The sequence below is a fragment of the Nanorana parkeri genome, unplaced genomic scaffold, assembly GCF_000935625.1.
Source record: "Nanorana parkeri isolate BGI_ZX_2015 unplaced genomic scaffold, ASM93562v1 scaffold904, whole genome shotgun sequence".
Classification (NCBI taxonomy): Eukaryota; Metazoa; Chordata; class Amphibia; order Anura; family Dicroglossidae; genus Nanorana; species Nanorana parkeri.
In genome coordinates, this window is record NW_017307172.1 from 84,224 (window position 1) to 103,182 (window position 18,959).

General features: G+C 43.3%; 1 protein-coding gene across 1 annotated transcript in view; it reads right to left on the minus strand.

Annotated features, from left to right (window-relative positions):
- LOC108794847 (triple functional domain protein-like) overlaps positions 1–18,959 on the minus strand; it is a 660,684-nt gene that overhangs the window by 34,717 nt on the left and 607,008 nt on the right. The window contains exons 25-26 of the mRNA XM_018565963.1: positions 10,131–10,273; positions 1,059–1,155 (exon numbers count right to left, since the gene is read on the minus strand). Coding sequence (XP_018421465.1) covers positions 1,059–1,155; positions 10,131–10,273 — 240 coding nt within the window. The remainder of the gene's footprint in view (positions 1–1,058; positions 1,156–10,130; positions 10,274–18,959) is intronic.

The following is an 18,959-nucleotide window of genomic DNA, read 5'->3' on the forward strand; positions in this document are numbered from 1 at the left end:
CTTGCTTATATGGTTCCCTCCTCAATGTGTACATGCTGCCAAACCATAAACATATAAATAAATGGGAGGCAATACTTAGTTCCCTCTAGAAGCCGACCAAAGGTCTCAAATCTAGGGCACCACCATCTTGCTTGCACTCTAGCCCTAGAAAATGAATACAAACTGTTATGCTGATGGTATATGGAACCCTGTCACTTTGAATGCTTTGTTCCAGGCCATACAGGACACTGCTGTTGAGGTTGTCCTGATAAGAGAATTATCATGCCTATATGGTGGATGTGCTCTAAAGTGCGAGGTTTGCGGACCCAAGTTGATACGATTATATTGGTCCTGATGGGCACAAACACACCTGCCCACCTGAAAGAGGTGATTATTAACCAACAACTGGAGGGACTCACGGAACATAAGTTGAAACTCATGGTACATGTCCTTATAGCTGCAAAGCTTGGTTGACTGACTCGCTATTGATAGCTGAAGTGAAGCACAAATTACATTGGATATTCAGCAATAAAACTTAGACGATATTGCTAGATGTCATGGCCTAATTTAAAGCAGTGTGGAAGCCATAGATAGGAAGCTTTTTGCCACCATCGTTTAATCAGTGTCTTACTGACCTGCAATTCTTTGCTATCAGTGAGGCTGTGCCAATATATGGGAAAGCCCTCTTCCTCAGGCAAGGGCCTACAATGGCCACCCCCCCTCCCCCCCTCCATTTTTTCCCCAACCCCCTTTTCTACCTTACTTTCCCCTGCTTCTACTATACTTAAGCTATATTTTCTTCTTCTCCATAAGTAGACCATGCTAGGGCAATCACGGTGCCCAAATCTGACTATCGACACATATGCTTGTATTCACAAAATGACACCGTGACAATTATTCCTGATAATTTGATGACAATGCTTCTAGCCATCACTATTGGTTTGTATTACTACATTTCTCTTGCTTCAAATAACTTATTGAAACCAGAAAAAAGTGCTATTGGTTACAGACAGAAACTCAGAGCTTTGTAACATAAAAGTAAATAAGACATTTCCAGAAAAAGTATAACATTATCTTACCTTATCACTGTCTAGTGTATTTTGTGAAGTTCTAGATGCTATTGAAATGGTATCAGGTTGACTGCCATCTCCCTGACTGTCCAAGTCTTCACCATCCCTGAAAATAAAACATTAAGTATTAAATGACTTAGAAAAATAAATTATAATAATGTGTGATCAAGCATATTTTAATTCGCTTACAGTTCATTATGGAAAATGCTTCAAGTGAATTTGTTAAAGTTTATCTAAACTCAAGAAACAAAAATGTTATATATTGCAGCTTACCAGTCCTTAAATGTGGTAATTGAATTAGTTCTCCTTTTCCCCAGGCTTTTTCACCCATTTTGTATCTAGTGATCCCAATAGCAACACACTTCCTATCCTAAGGTGACAATGCTCACTCACCATACTGTATCTGTGTTGAATCAGGGGTGTCACCTTGGGACAGGACTAGAGAAACCTCCTCCTCCTTTTTGATAACCAAGAGTAGAGATGTTTTGTAGTCCTAAGAGATGGCTGGGGATAATGCAACTGATAACAGCCAGCAGAGAGTACAAGACATTTTCAGCTGACAAGATTTCTGACAGGTTTAACACTTGGAGAACAGATATAAAAAAGCACTTTCAATAGGAAGACGTTAGGCCTAGGCTTCAACAACACCTTGTCACTTTAGGGGCCAGAAAGGGTTCCCTGCAAGATAAAGCCTCTAGTATAGACACACACCTGGTCGAAGTGATAGCCACAAAGAAAGCAACCTTTTTGGTTTAGGGCAGAAATAGGAATGCCTTTAGTAGGCTCAAAGAAAGGCCTTTAAAGCTTCAATTCTTAGAAGGGATTTGAAAGGGGAAGCCACGTAGAAGATCCCTTAAACAAATGTCTTGATCAGAGAGTGAGGGGCTAGCTGTCTTTGAAACAGAGCAGCTAGAGCAGAAGTTTGGCCCATTATTGTGCTAAGGGCCAGGTGTTGGTTCAGGCTCCACTTTAGAAAAGAAAGGATCAATTCCACAGCGAAACTGGGTAGAAAGATCTTGGGTATGGAAGACAAACTTCGGGTGGTGTCCAATGGTATACCTTGCGGTAAGTGGACTTCAGAGCCTTAAAGTGTAGTTCTAATTTTGTAGTCACACAGCATACCTAAGATTTTTTTGTAAAAATATATTTCATACCTTTTAGATACTTAACCAGAGAAGCGTATTTTCCAAGCTACTTTGAGGAGTTTGAACGTGAAAGTAGGGGGTTAAGCCGAGGGACAGATTAAGCTTCTTCTTGTTAACATACAATGTTTACAAAGTCTTTAATCCTTTGTTAGGACAGACAGTATTTAAATCTAGTTTACATCGTATAACGAAATTTCCCTGCCCTATAGACACAGAGTTTATTAGGGTAAACATAACTTCCCACAGCCCTCTCACTATTACAATTGGAGGGAAGCTCGATAGTATTTTTAAGCAAGCACTAAGCACTTAAAAATGTAAGCAGCAAATTGTACATATTTTTTAAGTTATGCTATGTGAATGAGAACATTTAACAAATATAACATAGGTATGAACTCAATTTGGCTGCAAAAGAGGTACTCAGGTACTCATTGATGGCCCTCTACTGGTTGAGCAGACGCTGCATTGCCAATGCCGAGTTCCACTTGGTGGGCATGTCACAGATCAGACGGTTTGTGGGAAGGTGGAATTCGCTTAGAATTTCGGCCAGACGAACACTTGCCGGGTATGACTGCTTGAAGTGGCTGCAGACTTTTCTGGTCTGCCCGAGAAGCTCTGCCAGCCCTGGGTACCTGATTAGGAAACGCTGTACCACCAAATTTACGACGTGTGCCAGGCATGGTACATGCATCAACTTTCCCAGGCATAGGGCGGAGAGAAGGTTGCTGCCATTATCACATACAACCATTCCCGGCTGGCATGGTGTTAACCACCTCTGGGCCTGCCCCTGCAGAGCTGACAGAATCTCTGCCTTGGTGTGGCTCCTGTCCCCTAGACAAACCAGCTCAAGCGCTGCATGGCATCTTCTTGCCTGAGGAGCCATTGCGTAGACCCTGGAACGCTTAGGGTGAACTGCCACTTCGCCAGACAAATCTGCAGAGGACGAAGATGAGGGGGTGGAGCAGATAGACCACAGATCAGCAGCTTTTTGGAGGCGTGATGGATTAACAAGATTGACAGTATTTTCTTATATTTTATTTTTTGCAGCAGCTGGGGCAGCAAAATTTTACTTCGAACATCTGCAGCTGGTGGGCTGCTGGCAGATTCGGAGGAAGGACCTAGTACACCCATTACTATAACATCATCCCTGTCAGTGGAAGTTGTGGACATGGCATGACGTATAGTGGGGGTAGAGATCAGATGTGAGGACTGATGAGAAGAGTGGCCCTTTCTATGTTACTAATGCCAACGGGATGCGGGCAGGCAGTCATATGTCTCTTCAAGCATGTGGTACCCAAGCGGCTGATGTTTTTGCCACGCTTGATCCTCTTGAGACAAAGGTTGCAAATAGCAGTGCTGGGGTCTGCTGCACATGTGTTGAAAAACTCCTAGACAGCTGAGTTCCTGGAAGTGTGCTGCGAGACAACAGCGCCCTGCACCAGTGCAGCTCTGCCTTCTGATGCAATGTCCTGGCTGATCATAAGGCTGCCCCTGGAGGACATTGTGCCTCGTTGGGGTTGTGCCTCCTCCTCACTTTCCTCCTCTATTCGATCAGGCACCCAAGTGGAGTCAGTGAACTCATCATCATCACCCCCTATGTTGAACCTATGAGGTTTAATGTCGATAAATGCAAAGTAATGCACTTTGGACATAAAAATAAACAAATAGGCTATACAATCATGGGTATGCCGCTAGGGAAGTCAGAAATAGAAAAAGATTTGGGGGTCATTGTAGACCACAAACTGAATGGTAGCTTGCAGTGCCAAGCTGCGGTAAACAAAGCTAGCAGGGTTTTGTCCTGTATTAAGAAGGGGATGTGGCTGGCGCTAAAGCTGAATGGCCGCAAGTCAGTGAGGCTGTGAGCAACAGCCGTCTTCAAGGCACGCAGAAATAGCATCTGGGGCTCGATCTTTCTGGATTTCCCCTCTACCTTCTCTCTAACCTACAAGGAGATGAGTAAGAAGCGGCGGGGTGTCCGCCCAAAGAAGTTAACGGACTTCTTCTTCAGCCCTGACAAACGGCGGGCGCAAGATGGCGCCTGGGCCTCGCCTCTCTCGCTATCCGGGGGGTCGAGAGGTGGCTCGAGGAGCTCCCAAGCCGGTACTCAACCTTTCGCCCGGCACCCGGGAATACCATCCGCCATGCCCAGCCGATCGGACACGCCGTCCACACGCAGCCCGGCGAAATCTAAGCCGCGGCTGGAGGATTCGTTTGAGGCCCAAGATGGCGCCGGGACCTCACCCCGCTCGTCTTCCGGGGGTTCGGGCGGGGACTCCAGAGGCTTCCAGGACAGCATCCACATGCAGGCCCGACATGAGGGGAAGCCCTCGCCCTCCTTCAACCGTCCAGCATCGCCCCACCATCCGCAAGCCTGCGAGGACCGGGCCACGGAAGACCCCCCCTCCAGAGGCCCAGTCTGAGGTGAGCCCTGCATCTTCACATGACGACACGAGGGAGTTGATAATGCCAATAGATGCATACCCCACTCTGGATCAGCCCGTCTCTGATTCTACATTGAAAATGCTAGCCATCACTAAAGCTCTTCGCTCCCACCAGATTGTGTACAGATGGGGTTATCACACAAAGCTTATCATCACCAGATCTGGTGAATCTTTCTCCATCACGACCCTGGACCAGGACCTGTCACTGCTCAACGACTGGGATATCACGGCACCAGATGAACACCCACCTAAGGCGCATGGAAGGAACTCCGAGATGCAAGAGGAATGGTACACCGTGTCCCGAAAGAAGAGAGGTCAGCCGAACACCTAATCTGGCCCCTACACTGCGGCACCAATCTGGGCTGCTGCATACATATTCACCTTCGCCTCAAGTGCCTTGAGGATTCTGGATCCACTCCGGTTGTTTTACCCCCAATGATACGCCCGGTATTTCATACTGTGGCTACACCTCCTACGGGGGGTGCCCCCTTGCTTTTTACCTACCGTTCTGTTGTTCACCAGTTGTTTTTTTTGCATGTTTTGTGTTTTCTTTTTCTTAATTGGCAGCCACACAGATAGATGGCCAGATGACACCTCTGATTTTTTTGATTCCACATCTTGTGCCTTACGGACTTCCACACTTCCAGGCAGAGGGCTCATCCTACGTCCACTGGCATGGTGCGTAGAATTCTCCAGTGAGTATACTATGCCGCTGCCCATAGCATTGTTTCCCCCCTTGCCATGGCTGTAACAGTCGTCTCCTTCAATGTCAAAGGATTGAACCATCCTGCCAAAAGGCATAGCCTCTGGAGAGAGGCCACTAAACTACGAGCTGACATCCTCTGCATCCAGAAGTCTCACTTACAACATTCCAAGGCCCCTCCATTTACCCATCGGAACCATCCCCATATTTTTGCTGCCCACTTCCTGACCAAATCTAAAGGGGTGTTGGTGGCTGTGAAAGACTCTTTGCAATTTGCGGTCCTAAACCAGACCCTAGATCCAGCTGGCAGATTCGTTATTTTAGTGTGTTCCATCGAGCAACAGGTGTATACCATTGTGAATGTATATGCCCCTAATTCCCACCAGATCCGCTTTATTAATAAAAACTTTAAGACTCTCTCTCGGGTTCGTCAGGGTAGTGTTGTACTCTGTGGTGACTTTAATGTTACCCCGGATCCTCGTAGGAATCCTTCTACCTCCTTTAGCCGCCTCCTTCATCAAGAGGGGCTTTATGATATATGGCGCTGCTTGCACGCATCCGAGAGAGATTACACCTGCTACTCTCCACCTCATAACTCATATTCTAGAATCAATTTGTTTCTAGTTGAGAGGGATCTCCTCCAGGGAGTGTCGGCCTCTGCAATACATCAGATATCATGGTCGGACCATGCCCGTCTCCCTGGCTCTATCTCTGGGCCGGAATAGGGATGCCTACGTGTGGCGTAACAATATTACCCTACTTAGGTCACCCCAGAAGGCGGCACTCATTAGGGAACATCTCTCTGAATACTTCAATATTAATGTAAATTCGGTGGAAGACCCATTCTGTGTATGGAATGCTCATAAGGCGTACATACAGAGCTATGAGACAAGGCTTCTGACCTTAAACATGTTTACGCTGGAATTAAGGAGATTAAGGGGGGATATGATTTTCATGTACAAGATGTTCAATGGTGACAGCAACATTGGCAACAAACTGTTTGAGATTAACTCCATTACAAAGACTAGAGGCCACCACCTAAAGTTGGTGGAGAAAAAATTCCAGCACAATGGGCGAAGAGGGATCTTTACAGTGAGAGCGGTTAAGGCCTGGAACTCACTGCCATCGGCAGTGATTTCAGCCAAGAGTGTAGATTTGTTCAAGAAACGTTTGGACAATTTCTTGAGGGATCGTAATATCCAGGGATACCAGTATCCCTAAGAATGAGATGATGCATGGACCTATATGGGTTGGACTTGATGGACGTATGTCTTTATTCAACCCCAAATACTATGTAACTATGTCTTCGTCACTGGAGCCAACCTGGCAGTATGCTGCAGCTGGGGGAACATGAGTGCCAGTTCGTTGTGCATCACTGGCACCCCCTCCCTCTAGGATGATGTTACTCCCTTCCTCAACCTCAGAGCCAACATCAGAGCATTGGAATTGCTGCACATCCTCCAGCAACAATTCAGCTGACTCCTCCGTGCATGATGGTGAGGCTACGGCAGGAGTAGATGTGGACAAGGAGGCAGAATAAGACGCTTTGGCAGCTGCGGTGGACTGAGAACCAGTACCAGTCTGGGTGGCAGAGGATGAGGAGGATGAGGATGTCTTGGTTATCCAATCCACCAACTCTTCTGTATGTTGTTGCTGAATAAGACGGCCAGCACCAGATAGAAAGAACAAGCGTGCCTTGCCTGCAGAGGATGCAACACGTCCACAACCTCGACCATGGCCTGCGGACACAGAGGCTGCTTGCCCTCTTATTGCTGCATGGGACCGTCTGCCTGTCCTTTATGGCCTTTCTGACATGATGTTTACTGCAATAATCGACTGTTATGATCGACTGCTATAATATACCAGTATTACTGACTGCTATAGCACAGAACTTGGATATAGAATTCGGACATAGAACTAACTGTGCTATAACTCTGCTATATCTCTCTATAACTCTGCTATAACTAACTCTAATAGAACACTCTCTTTTCACTCCTGCAACACACTATGTAGGGCTGCGGTGTCAGCAGCCTTATATAGTGTGCTGCAGGGACTTAGCTGTGAGCCATGATTGGGCAAAGTCATCATGACTTTGCCCATTTATGGCTTTAAATGTGTACTGAGCCCTGATTGGCAGTCATGCACCTGACCTTTGGTCAGGTGCAAGACTTTAGCCATTTACAGCTTCAGAGGGCGCATTGCCTTGTGCGACGTTCCACGGTCGAACAGACCGCGAGCATCCCACAAAGTTAGGTGTTCGGCGAACAATCGAACACGCAGCCCATCTCTACTGATGACGAGTGGGCTTGTTCTGTGTCAGTGTTTCATAAAATTTTGCAGCCATGGGCAATCAGGCAACTAGGCATCCCCAGAAAAAGGTCAACACTGGCAAGACAGTTTACAAAAAAATGTTAAAAATCAAAGTAACCGATAAAAAAAATGCAAAAAAATAAATTAAAGTCCCCGCCCCCCAGGTGCACGCCCATACAACGCAAATAGGTGTCAAATGCGCCTACATGCAAAAACGACAATTGCGCCACACGTTACATATCGTCGCGAGTGTCAGAGTAATTGCAATAATTCTAGGCCCATCAATCACTCTTAACACTAAACTGATGAGCAGTAAAAATGTTTAAATCGTTGCCTATGGGAAATTTTGGTTATTGTAGCTTTTTCCGGTTTCACGGACACACACAGCTTTAAGGCTTGACATGTTTGGTATCAATTTACCCAGCGTGACCCTGTCTTTTATGTTTTAACAAAAAATTGGGTATTATATTCTGTTTCTGTGCACTAAATTTCAATTTAGTGTTTTTTTATGCTAAACATGTGTGATAAACATTTGTGCAAATACCCTGTGACATAGAAAATTACAACTAGCAGCTTTTTATTCTACAGGGCCTCTGCTTTCAGAAAATATATACTTGTTTGGGGGTCTGAAGCTGTTTTCTAGCCATAAGTTCAGATTTTATCATGTCTGCAAATGTAAGAAATTGCTCCTGACAGCAAGTGGTTAATCAGAAGGTGGGACCCATAACACACACTATCCCTGACACAGGACCTCCAAAGATATACTGTTCAAGAAATACTGCTGGTCTAAATATAATGGTGTGGATTTTGTAACTTCTCCAACGTGTGTAGGATTGCAAAAACATACTGGTCGGTTAAATCGCTTCCACCCAAAAGTAGCCTTGGTGTGTGTATGATACTGGATTGTTAGATTCTTCAAGCTACATCAACTTATGGGAACGGATCTACATTCCCTGTAATTGCTGTGTGTATATGAACGTTATATATGGGACCGATGACTGAAAGCTGCACCTTTACAATACAAAAGATTAAAACAAATATATAAATACACATCTAAGAACTAGACAGAGACTGACTTACTTATTACAGATAAAAATCAAGTAATTTGTAGGCACTCAAAAAAGCATTAGTTTGCCTCTGAGTATCATCATTAAAAAAAAAATCTCATACAGCAAAAGTGGAAATGGTAGCAAAAAGAGGTGGGCCAATCTTTAAATTAGATTCATTTTTATGAAAACTTGACATTAAAGATTTCTACTATTCATTGAGGTAATGTACATTTTGATGACTTCCTGCAATTTATCAAGGCATGAGAAATAATAAATGTAATAATAATCTCATATTATTATAATACTCACTTTGGCAAGCTTAAAGTGACACTAAACTCAGGAGTTTATTCTAAAAAATGCATTTAAGTACCTTAATAGCAAAAATGTAGCTTATTTGTGTATCATTTGGCTGTAGATCCTCATATCATCTCTGAATTCATGCTGACTCTGTCCTTCCTTCTGAAGGGTGGCTACTTTTGTTCCCCAAGGTTCCTGTGTGTGTTGTAAAGTAGACACCACTCCAAGCTCTCTCCTGTGATGGAGTACAATCTCACATTTAGTTTTATAATTTGTATTGAGATTGTAGGTCATCACAGGAGCAAGCTCGAATCGGTGGCTACTTTGCATAAAAAACACAGGAACCACGGAGAACCAAACTAGCCAATCTCCAGAGGGAAAGACAGTGTCAGCATGAATTCAGAGATGATTTGAAGCTATTCGTCAGAGTGATACATAAATGAGCTACATATTTGTTAATATAGGAGAACTATGAGGTGAGTGAAAATCACTAATCCTCATAGTTCGAATCGACGTGTGACAATGAAACTGTCACACGTCGGCTCAATAGATCGGGAAGTGAGCGAACGCATACCGTCGTTCGCTCACTTCTCAATCATCTCCCTGCAGAGAGCGGTGACTACCAGTCACCACTCCCCGCAGGGATTCCACCCTCCCCGCTCCGATCCTCCAGCGCTGACTGGAGGAATGGACGGGGGAGGGGCAGGCAGAGCCAGCTCTCATTCACGCAGCTGAGTGGATCTCAACAGCATTGTACAGCTGTAGCTCGCGATATACTGAGCTTTGGGTCATGACCCGTGACCCTTAATATAACTATGGGTGAAAACACTAACACCATAGTTCTCTTTTAAGGTACTTGAATGCATTAGTTTAGTGTCACTTTAAAGTTTCACATATTTTTCACATTGCTGCCCTTTGTAAAATATGCTTTATAATATGTATCCATTATTCATTTTGACCACTTAAATTAACAAAAAGAACAAACAAATCACCTCAAAAATGTTACCACTCCAGCAGCAAAACATTTTGGTTGAACACTGGTTGTGACAGAAATGAGTAAAATTTCAGCAAAGCCAGTCAACGCAAATAGATTTTGATAAAGGTGCCATGTTTCTTAAGCTTCACACAGAACGTCTTACCTTTTGACAGGCTTTTGTTTAGGCGACACTGCTTTCAGTGTATGAATTGGCTCTTTTAAAGCACCTCTTAAATGAATAGTTCTGTCTTGTATAACTTCTCTTATATGTTTTATCCAGTCTTGTTTGTTCTCGATGCTTGATCCCTAAAAAAACATCATAGTAAATTGATAAAAATTACATATTTAAAAAGGCCAACCAAATTAGAACAATTCAGCTATATGACTAACACTTAACAAAACCTTTCATGCTGATACACATTACCTTGTGCATTAGAAAGAGATGGCTCAAGCCGAGACAACACATGCAATACTACCTAGGCCAAAGTGCAACTTTGTATAATATCTATTACTACAGCTCAGCTCTGACCATGTTAATCCTGTACTTGATACTAGGGATGTCCAGATACCAGTTGAGATACCAGTGCCAATACTTGGCATTTTTACGAGAACTATCAGGCTTGCAGCTGGGACCAGGCTCTGGCGCTCCACCACTGTCCTGAAACCATTAGTCTGTATTGTTTTAGAAAAACTGTCACATGACAAACAAAAATGTATCAGTACTTGTATCTGTGAGTACTTTGACAAGTATCAGTACTTGTAAAAATGGTATTGGTGCATCACTTATATATATTGATTTAAAAAAAAAATAATGCATTACAATGGGGATGCACAAATCCCAGGAGCTCTGTATGCTCCTTAAAAATGACAGATGCCTCCTAACTATTGAATTTTATTCTAGTCTAGTCCTGGAGCTGGAAAAATATCTGTACATGTACTTGTACCGAGTACGTTACTGGGTATCTGAACATCCCTACTTGATACCACTGCATTAAAAACAATGAACGTTATTTACCCCTCCATACTCATGTACATGAATACAGCCATCCTTCGTATGCAGAATTTGTATTTCCCTACTCTGTGTGGGCTTGTTACAAAGCTATAGAGCGAAAAACTGTGCCATTTTTACTACTATTTGGAAGATGTAAAATTGCAACATCACAGCCAAACTTTCATACAGTCACAGCAACATTGCTCATTTGAAACTATGCTAGTTGTAACACAACGACTTTAAAAAAAAAGGAGATTGGGGACTCTCAGATATCCACATGCAGCAAACAGTGGATATGTCAGGTTTTTATTGGCTCCTTTTAAAAGAACAAAATAGTATTTTTTGGGGGGGTATTATAGGACTATTGATGACAATGAGAGTGCATGTAAATGCATGATTGTTGATAACACTGATATAAATGTATGAAAATTCACTCTGCAAGGTGTGCATCAAGGCTAAAGGAACCCTTTACACTTTTAGGGTTAAAATGGTCGGTTGAATTCCCTTTTCTTCCCCTTTATGAGCACCATGGACCAAATACCAAGCAAAAGTCAAAGGGAGCAAGGGATGGCCAAACTGTAACCTACGCGAGTCACTCCCTGATTAAAAGTATGAGCCTGCCCAAAATGTGTCCATCTATGTCCTCCTTTCTTGGACTCCACCTCTGGAACCTATTTTCTATTTGTTTAGTGTATCTAACTCCCCCTAGCAACTGTGAGGGCAAAGAGTGGTTACATATCTGCCTTCTTGCTGCAAGATGCTGTATTATGAGATTGTGGAACACTGTTGCTTCTCCGTCTGTCTTGGAGGTAGTGGGAGAATTGAAAATCATATTTTACAAAGAAAGGCTTGATGTGAGCTTCAAAGAGATAGGAAGACTAAAACCTTTTTTCGTAGATGGAAATCTTTTCTTGGTAAGATGTCCCCTGCGGCCGATATTGCTCAAATAAGGAGCCCTTTTGAATATACTGAATGGTACTTAATCACACAACTGTCCAATAGATTAGGGGTTTTGGATGTCACCGACTGAACTGATATTTACAATTTATGTACGCGTTATGTAAGTGTGCAGATTTGCTATTTGTTTTCTGACCAGTAATTGGATTTATCTTTAATGTCTTGAGTACATTGTTTGTAAAAACAATTTGAAAACATTTTCAATACAATATGTTTAAAAAATAAATTATGAGCCAATGAATAGTCAGCTATAGGACACGTAAACCTACTCTTGATACTACTCAATGCTAAAGGTTGATCCATCCATTTCTGTAAAAACAGCAGAATCATGCTGATCAAAAAAGAATGGAGGTGAAATCCCAGACTCTGGGCTCCCAGCATCTGGGCTTAAAGTATTATTCAACTCTCAAACTTGTTTTTGTAATAATTATACCTTTATGTGGTGGATCGCAAATATGGAACACACTGGAATGTGCTTTGGTCATGCGTTCACCCAGGGATTCAGATGGAATGTCCCTGCGCAATGTTCAGTCACAAAGATCATTTGTAATGTGACAGTATATAAGATAGGTTACCTCCATTGGGGTAATCAAGCAGTCCTGTATAACGCCATACAGGAAGGTAATCACACAAGAGTCATTGTCATGGGGCAGATTAGGAAGATCTATGACCTGTATTACTGCATACAGATAAGCATATTGGTCTCCTGGTTTAGGCTCACAGAGAGGGAAAAAATATAGGATTTCAGAAAGTCTAAGTCTAAGTTACATAGTTGCATAGTCAGGTTGAAAAAAGACACACGTCCATCAAGTTCAACCTATAGAGATAAGAGGAGAAAATAAAAACCTAAAAAAGAATGCTATGCCCACAGTTACCCACTGTTGCCGGTCCAGAGGAAGGCAAAGAAAAACCCCTATAAAGCATAGTTCAATTTGCCACAACAGGCGGGAAAAAAATTCCTTCCTGATCCCATAAGGCAACCGGACATTCCCTGGATCAACAATCTCTGGTGCTTATACCTATAAAAACTCAATATCCAATAATATTCCACACATTTAGGAATACATCCAGATTTGTTTTAAAACAGTTAACTGAGCTACCTAGAACTACCTCCTGGGGGAGTCTATTATACATTTTCACAGATCTAACTGTGGAGAATCTTTTCTGTATGCAAATGCTAAACCTCTTTTCCTCCAGATGCAAAGAGTGCCCCCTTGTCCTTTACAGTGACCTTAAAGTAAATAATTTGGCTCCAAGCTCACTATATGGACCATATATGTATTTATACATGGTGATCATGTCCCCCCTTAATTGCCTCTTCTCCAGAGAGAACAATTTCAGGTCAGTTCATATTTCCTTATAGCTGAGCTCCTCCATGCCTCTGATGAGTTTAGTTGCCCTTCTCTGCACTTCCTACAGTTCCACAACATCCTTTTTGTGAACTGGTGCCCAAAACTAAACTGCATATTCCAGATGAGGTCTTACTAAAATGCTTTGTACAGGGGCAGGATTATGTCTCTCTCTCCAGAGTATATCCCCCTTTTAATACAAAAAAAGTATTTTGCTTGCTTTAGAAACTTTGGCTTGACATTGCATGCTATTATTGAGTCTATGGTCTACCAGTACACCCAGATCTTTCTCTATCATTTACTCTCCCAAACATACTCCCCTTCGAGTGTATGAAGAATGCATGTTTTTAGTCCCCAAGTGCATAACTTTAAATGTATCAACCTTAAATCTAATTTTCCAAATAGATGCCCAATCACACAGTGCATTCAGACCTGCTTGTAAGTTGGAGACATTCTGTAAGGACTGCATTCTTCTACATAACTTGGTGTCATCTGCAAAGTCTCTTGGTTTTGGCTCACAGAGAGGGAATAGATAAAGGATCTCAGAAAGTCTATGTATACGTCACACAGTTGTAGAATAAGTGTGATGGTACTTGTGGTTAGGAGAATCCTTAGTAGAGGAGTGGCGGTTTGTTGAGGGAATGTTAGTATCCACAGGCATTGTGGGTTAAGCTGTATTCCAGGGAAATGCACTCAGGAAACAGCAGCAGTATGTGCATACGTAAGTCAGCAGCCAACTTGGAAAATGCTGAGTGCACACAGGTGTCAACAGCAGTAATGAATGATGAAGAGTGCACACAGCAGCAGCAGATGAAAAAGGGTTACGTTCATGCAACAGAGGAAGCAAATGCAAGATGAACTGCCACAGTGAAAATATGCTGATAAGAGGGGCACAATTCATCCAAGATTCAGTCTGCTGTGAGATAAGAGGAGCCGCTGGAGTGCCAGGGAGTTGGCAACTACACATTACACAGATGCCAGTTGTTTGCATTTCCCGCCTTAAGAAGGGAAGAGAGCGGATGATGTAGCGAGATATGATTGGTTAGGGCAGGGCTGCACACTTATGACAGTGCACACTTATGACAGAGGAGACTATATTACAGTTTTCCAGAATCCAGGTCAAACAAATATACATTGCCCAGCAAATTATTTCTTAACATTTTTGTCTAAGCACTTAAAGTCATCATGTTTCTTAACGGCTGGCTCAAACTCTCTCAGCTCCACTACCCTTCACTTCTTGTCCAGTACAAGATAACAACGGACACTGCAGTCTCCAGCAGTAGTCCATCTACTTGCTTGGAAAAAGAAGAGGGAGGAGCAGGGAGTGGCTTCCCTTGCTGTGCCTGTGTGTTTGTAGAGACACACACAGATTATGCTACACAAGGATTGCTCTATAAGACTCTGCAAGAGCCACCTTAAAACAGCATATCTCAAATGTGCGGGACTGGGCAAGGGATTTTGATGACCCAGATATGCTGGACAAAATCCTCCGAGGCTATAACACAATCCAGGGCTATAACAACAAACGAAATATGGAGGGAGACCCAGTTCAAGATACTGTACCTCACAGGGCCATGGTCATGACATCGGGGGCGTGCCCGATCCAGGGAGATCATCGACATCCATCTGCCCGAAATGTGGGTGTCCCAGACCCACATTACATCATTGCTTGCGGAGCTGTCCCTCTATATCCCGCTTCTGTACCCAAACACTCATGTACATCAAATCCGTCATATCCTGGCAACCGGATCTGGATCCGGCCTTTTGTCTATTCTGTTTCCTGGCACCTTCTGGAGAGGGCCGGGGACCGCCGCGGGAAAAGGGCATGGACTGGGCCCATTTATGCCTCATGACGGCGAGACGATGTATAATGAGGCACTGGAACTCTCCACTAGCCCCAACGACAACAGAGATTACTACAGATCTTAAACTCCTGATGAGTAAGGACAAACTGGATGCAGAGCAGCATAAGGATACCCGTTCTACGTCTTTCTTATCGCGATGGAGGTATTTAATTAGTTGTAACTACAATCACCAAAAAATTCAGCTATACTAAATGGTACTTGACCAATGCTTTGTCGAATGCCTTGGGGGTCCTGCAGTTAGGCCAAGACTGACGACCACTCTATGAGGCATATTTTGGAGTAATATGAGTACTGCTTGATTACACTGTATGAGTACCTGTTTAAAGCGGGAGTACTGTTAGTTTTGTGTAGAGTGCTCTATCTAAGATGCACACGTTCCTTGATGGATCGTTATGGATGGATTTAACCACTGTGTGGTATACTTACTACTTTGAAGAGATGACGTTTGTTTTAGAAATTAAAAAATTGCTGAAAATTTAATAAAACATAAAAAAAACAGCATATCAGGCTCAGTGTTTAGGGGACCAGCTGATTCTGCAAAAAAAAAACAAAAAACTTTTAAACATCTAGGAGCGGCATCCATTGTCAGCTATTTATCCAGCATTTAAAGTACCTTAAAAACCTTTCAAGTTTAATTAGGGATGCATCAATACCGATACTGTTATCAGTATTGGTGCCGATACTGAACATTTGGGCCAGTACTTGTACTGGCCCAAATGCTCCGATACTTACCTCAATACCAGAACTGCCGGTCAGAGGGAGATTCCCTCTGACTGGCAGTGCCGCAAAGGAGTACGGAGACAGCTTCCCAGCCAATCAGCAAGCTGGGCAGCAGGTCATGATCCGCCTCCCAGCTACCTGATTGGCTAAGAAGGCGGGTTTACACTGCTTAGCAACACTGTGTGGCCACCCGGCTTTCTGATTGGTCAGGAAGCCAGGTTGCCTCACAGTGTCACAAAGGGGCGTGAAACCGGTGTTCTGTCGAAAATAACAGCAGCTTCCCAGGCAATCAAGAAGCCGGGCAGCGGATCAAGACCTGCCGCCTGGCTAACTGATTGGCTGGGAGGCCAGGCCCACAAAACCCGGTATTGTTGCACCCCTAATTATAATACAACTTTCAATTAACGCTAGTGACTGAGAACCAGGGTGCAAGATCAGACCTTGTGATAGAAGATCTGGGCAACCTGTTAAAAGCCACCGGGAAGATGGTGGGGATCTTCTTCAATTCTATCCAGGGATTGCTGGAATGTGCTGGGATTGCTATTGACATATTGTGCAAATATGCACAGCATACTTGCACATTATGGCACTCTTACCTCCTAGACTGACCATCTCCAATGATGTGATGTCCACAATCCCCTTTTTGCTCCATTGCTGCTGACATTTTCTAAGGGTTTTCTTCCCATGTGTTCCATGTCTGCCAATGGACAGCCACTGCTGATGCAACTCCTGTGCATGCGGGCAAGTGATATATATTCTCTTGTACCCAGCTGCATTCCCAGCATCCCACAAAAGGCATCAGTAAATGCTTGGCACATGCAGAGCATAAATCAAGGGAAAACAGTGAAGATGGACATAGAGAATTTAAACATCAACGTCTTAAGGATCAGCAAACTCAGATGGACCAGCCTAATGTTGTGGACATTTTATTAGGATGTGTTTTTAGTATATTGTAATATTGTCATCATGTCTCTCAGTGTCAGGTTTGCTGGGATACGCTCAATTGTAACGTGACCCGGATTAATCAGCACTGAGAGGGTAAACCATTGGAGTAGATATCTTCCTCTTGTGGATGTGGAGACGCGGCCACTGTGCACAGAGGTCTTCGCCACCGAATGATCCATGTGCTATGCGCTGGGCTGTTGTCCGGGGGAGACTGATGTGTGTGGCGGAGCAGTGTCCTCTTAACGAGTGTAAAGGAACATGCATTTGTATCCTTTTTGGTGCTTCTGATCAACGCGCTGGAAATAATACAGCGTTGTCCCTGCAGATAAGCTCGCATTCATGAGAACCGTAGTATAATTTCTATTGGGCATTGCTCACTGAGCAATGCTGGATAAAGTTTGCGCCAGTGGTAACGGGAGATTGTGTGTGTGGGTCTGGGAAGATGGCGGCGTCCATGGGCAAGCATGCTGACTCCTTTGTGTAGGGTTTCTGTTGCACATGGTTTCATTCACCAGCAGCTATGGGCTGTGCACACCACTTCTGCTCGGACACAAACATATACTCCCCCTTTCTTTTGTATACATGTGTTTCAATGGCTGACTCTGTTATGTTGATGTATGGAGGAAGCAATTGGCTGTTGGGGCCACCACTTCCTGTTTGTTAGTCCTCTGTTGCTATATAAATAAATGGAGCGAGTGGTCAAGGGACACTTGAACACAGAAACTCCAGCTTGAAGCAACACCTTGTCTTGACTCTACCTGGCACTACAGAAGTACCTCCGTTCCATGTACGAAAGAGCTTAATACAACATGCTTTTAAGCGCAGCGGGATTGTTTGTGCTTGGCGCACTTTGATGCTGAAAGTACACCTTTTAGCGCGGCGTGGATTTGTGCACTCAGCCCAAGCAAATTCCCATAACACTAGGACACTTTCAGTCAAAAGACCAAACAATCTACTATTCTGGTAATATAAAGCAAAAAAAGAAATGGCCTACAGTAGTGTGATAAAGAAAGCACACCCTCCATGAATTCTATGGTTTTAAGTGCCAGGACATAATAAAAATCATCAGGTCATTAGCAAGTCTTAAAAGTAGGTAAATACAACCTCGGGTAAAAAACAACAAATTCAATATTACACCACGTCATTATTTATTTTACAAACATAAATCTAAAATGGAGCGGTTATATGTGAAATTTAAGTACACCCTCACAGCTTCCAAAAGAATTAAGCCAGGGGCTGCTTATCTTGTGCCCTTGATTAACTGATCACCTGCAAGTATGACCACCTCTATAAAAGCCAATGTATTATCAGTTTGCTGGTCTGGAGCATTCAGGTGTGTGTTAAACCAAATGTCAGGCAGAAAAGGCACCAGCAATGATCTTACACAAGCAATTGTCGCTGCCCATCAATCTGGGAAGAGTTATAAGGCCATTTCCAAACAATTTAAAGTTCATAATTCTGCAGTGAGGAAGACTATTCACAAGTGGAAAACATTCAAGACAATTGCCAGTGTTCCCAGCAAAGGAAGTCCCAGCAAAGTCACCCCAAGGTAAGACCATGCAATGCTCAAAGAAACTGCAAAAAACTAGTAATGCATTAATACCGTTTCGTATCGAGTACCAATATTTTTTTTTCGGTACTCACTACCGAATACCGATACTGGCATCCCAAGGTAACGTGGGCACGGTTTATCAGGAAGCCGTGAAGTGGGTCATGACCTGCTGCCCGGCTTCCTGATTGGTCGGGAAGCCGGCTCCATGCTCTCTCGTTGGCACTGTCAGTCAAATGGAATGCCCATCTGACCTGAAGCTCCGGTTTAGGTATCGGAGCATTTGGGCGAGTAGGAGTACTCAGACGTGCCTTTAATAAACCACTGCGCTATGGTGATGTGAAAGTGTATAAAGCTGCTGTACCAAAAATAGTGATAACACTAGTTTAAACAAATGACACTGCACTATGTGTATTACAAACAGGTATAAAACCCCAATAATGTGAACATGTAAATCTTAAAACACCAGCAATATTTTTAAAAACTGAGTGAACATAAAACTCCTAAATGCATTGGTGATATGAATAAAACATTTTGCAATATTGTTTCAATCATAAACCTTAGTTGATACTGTGATATATCCTTGTGCCAAAAAACATTATATATATATATATAT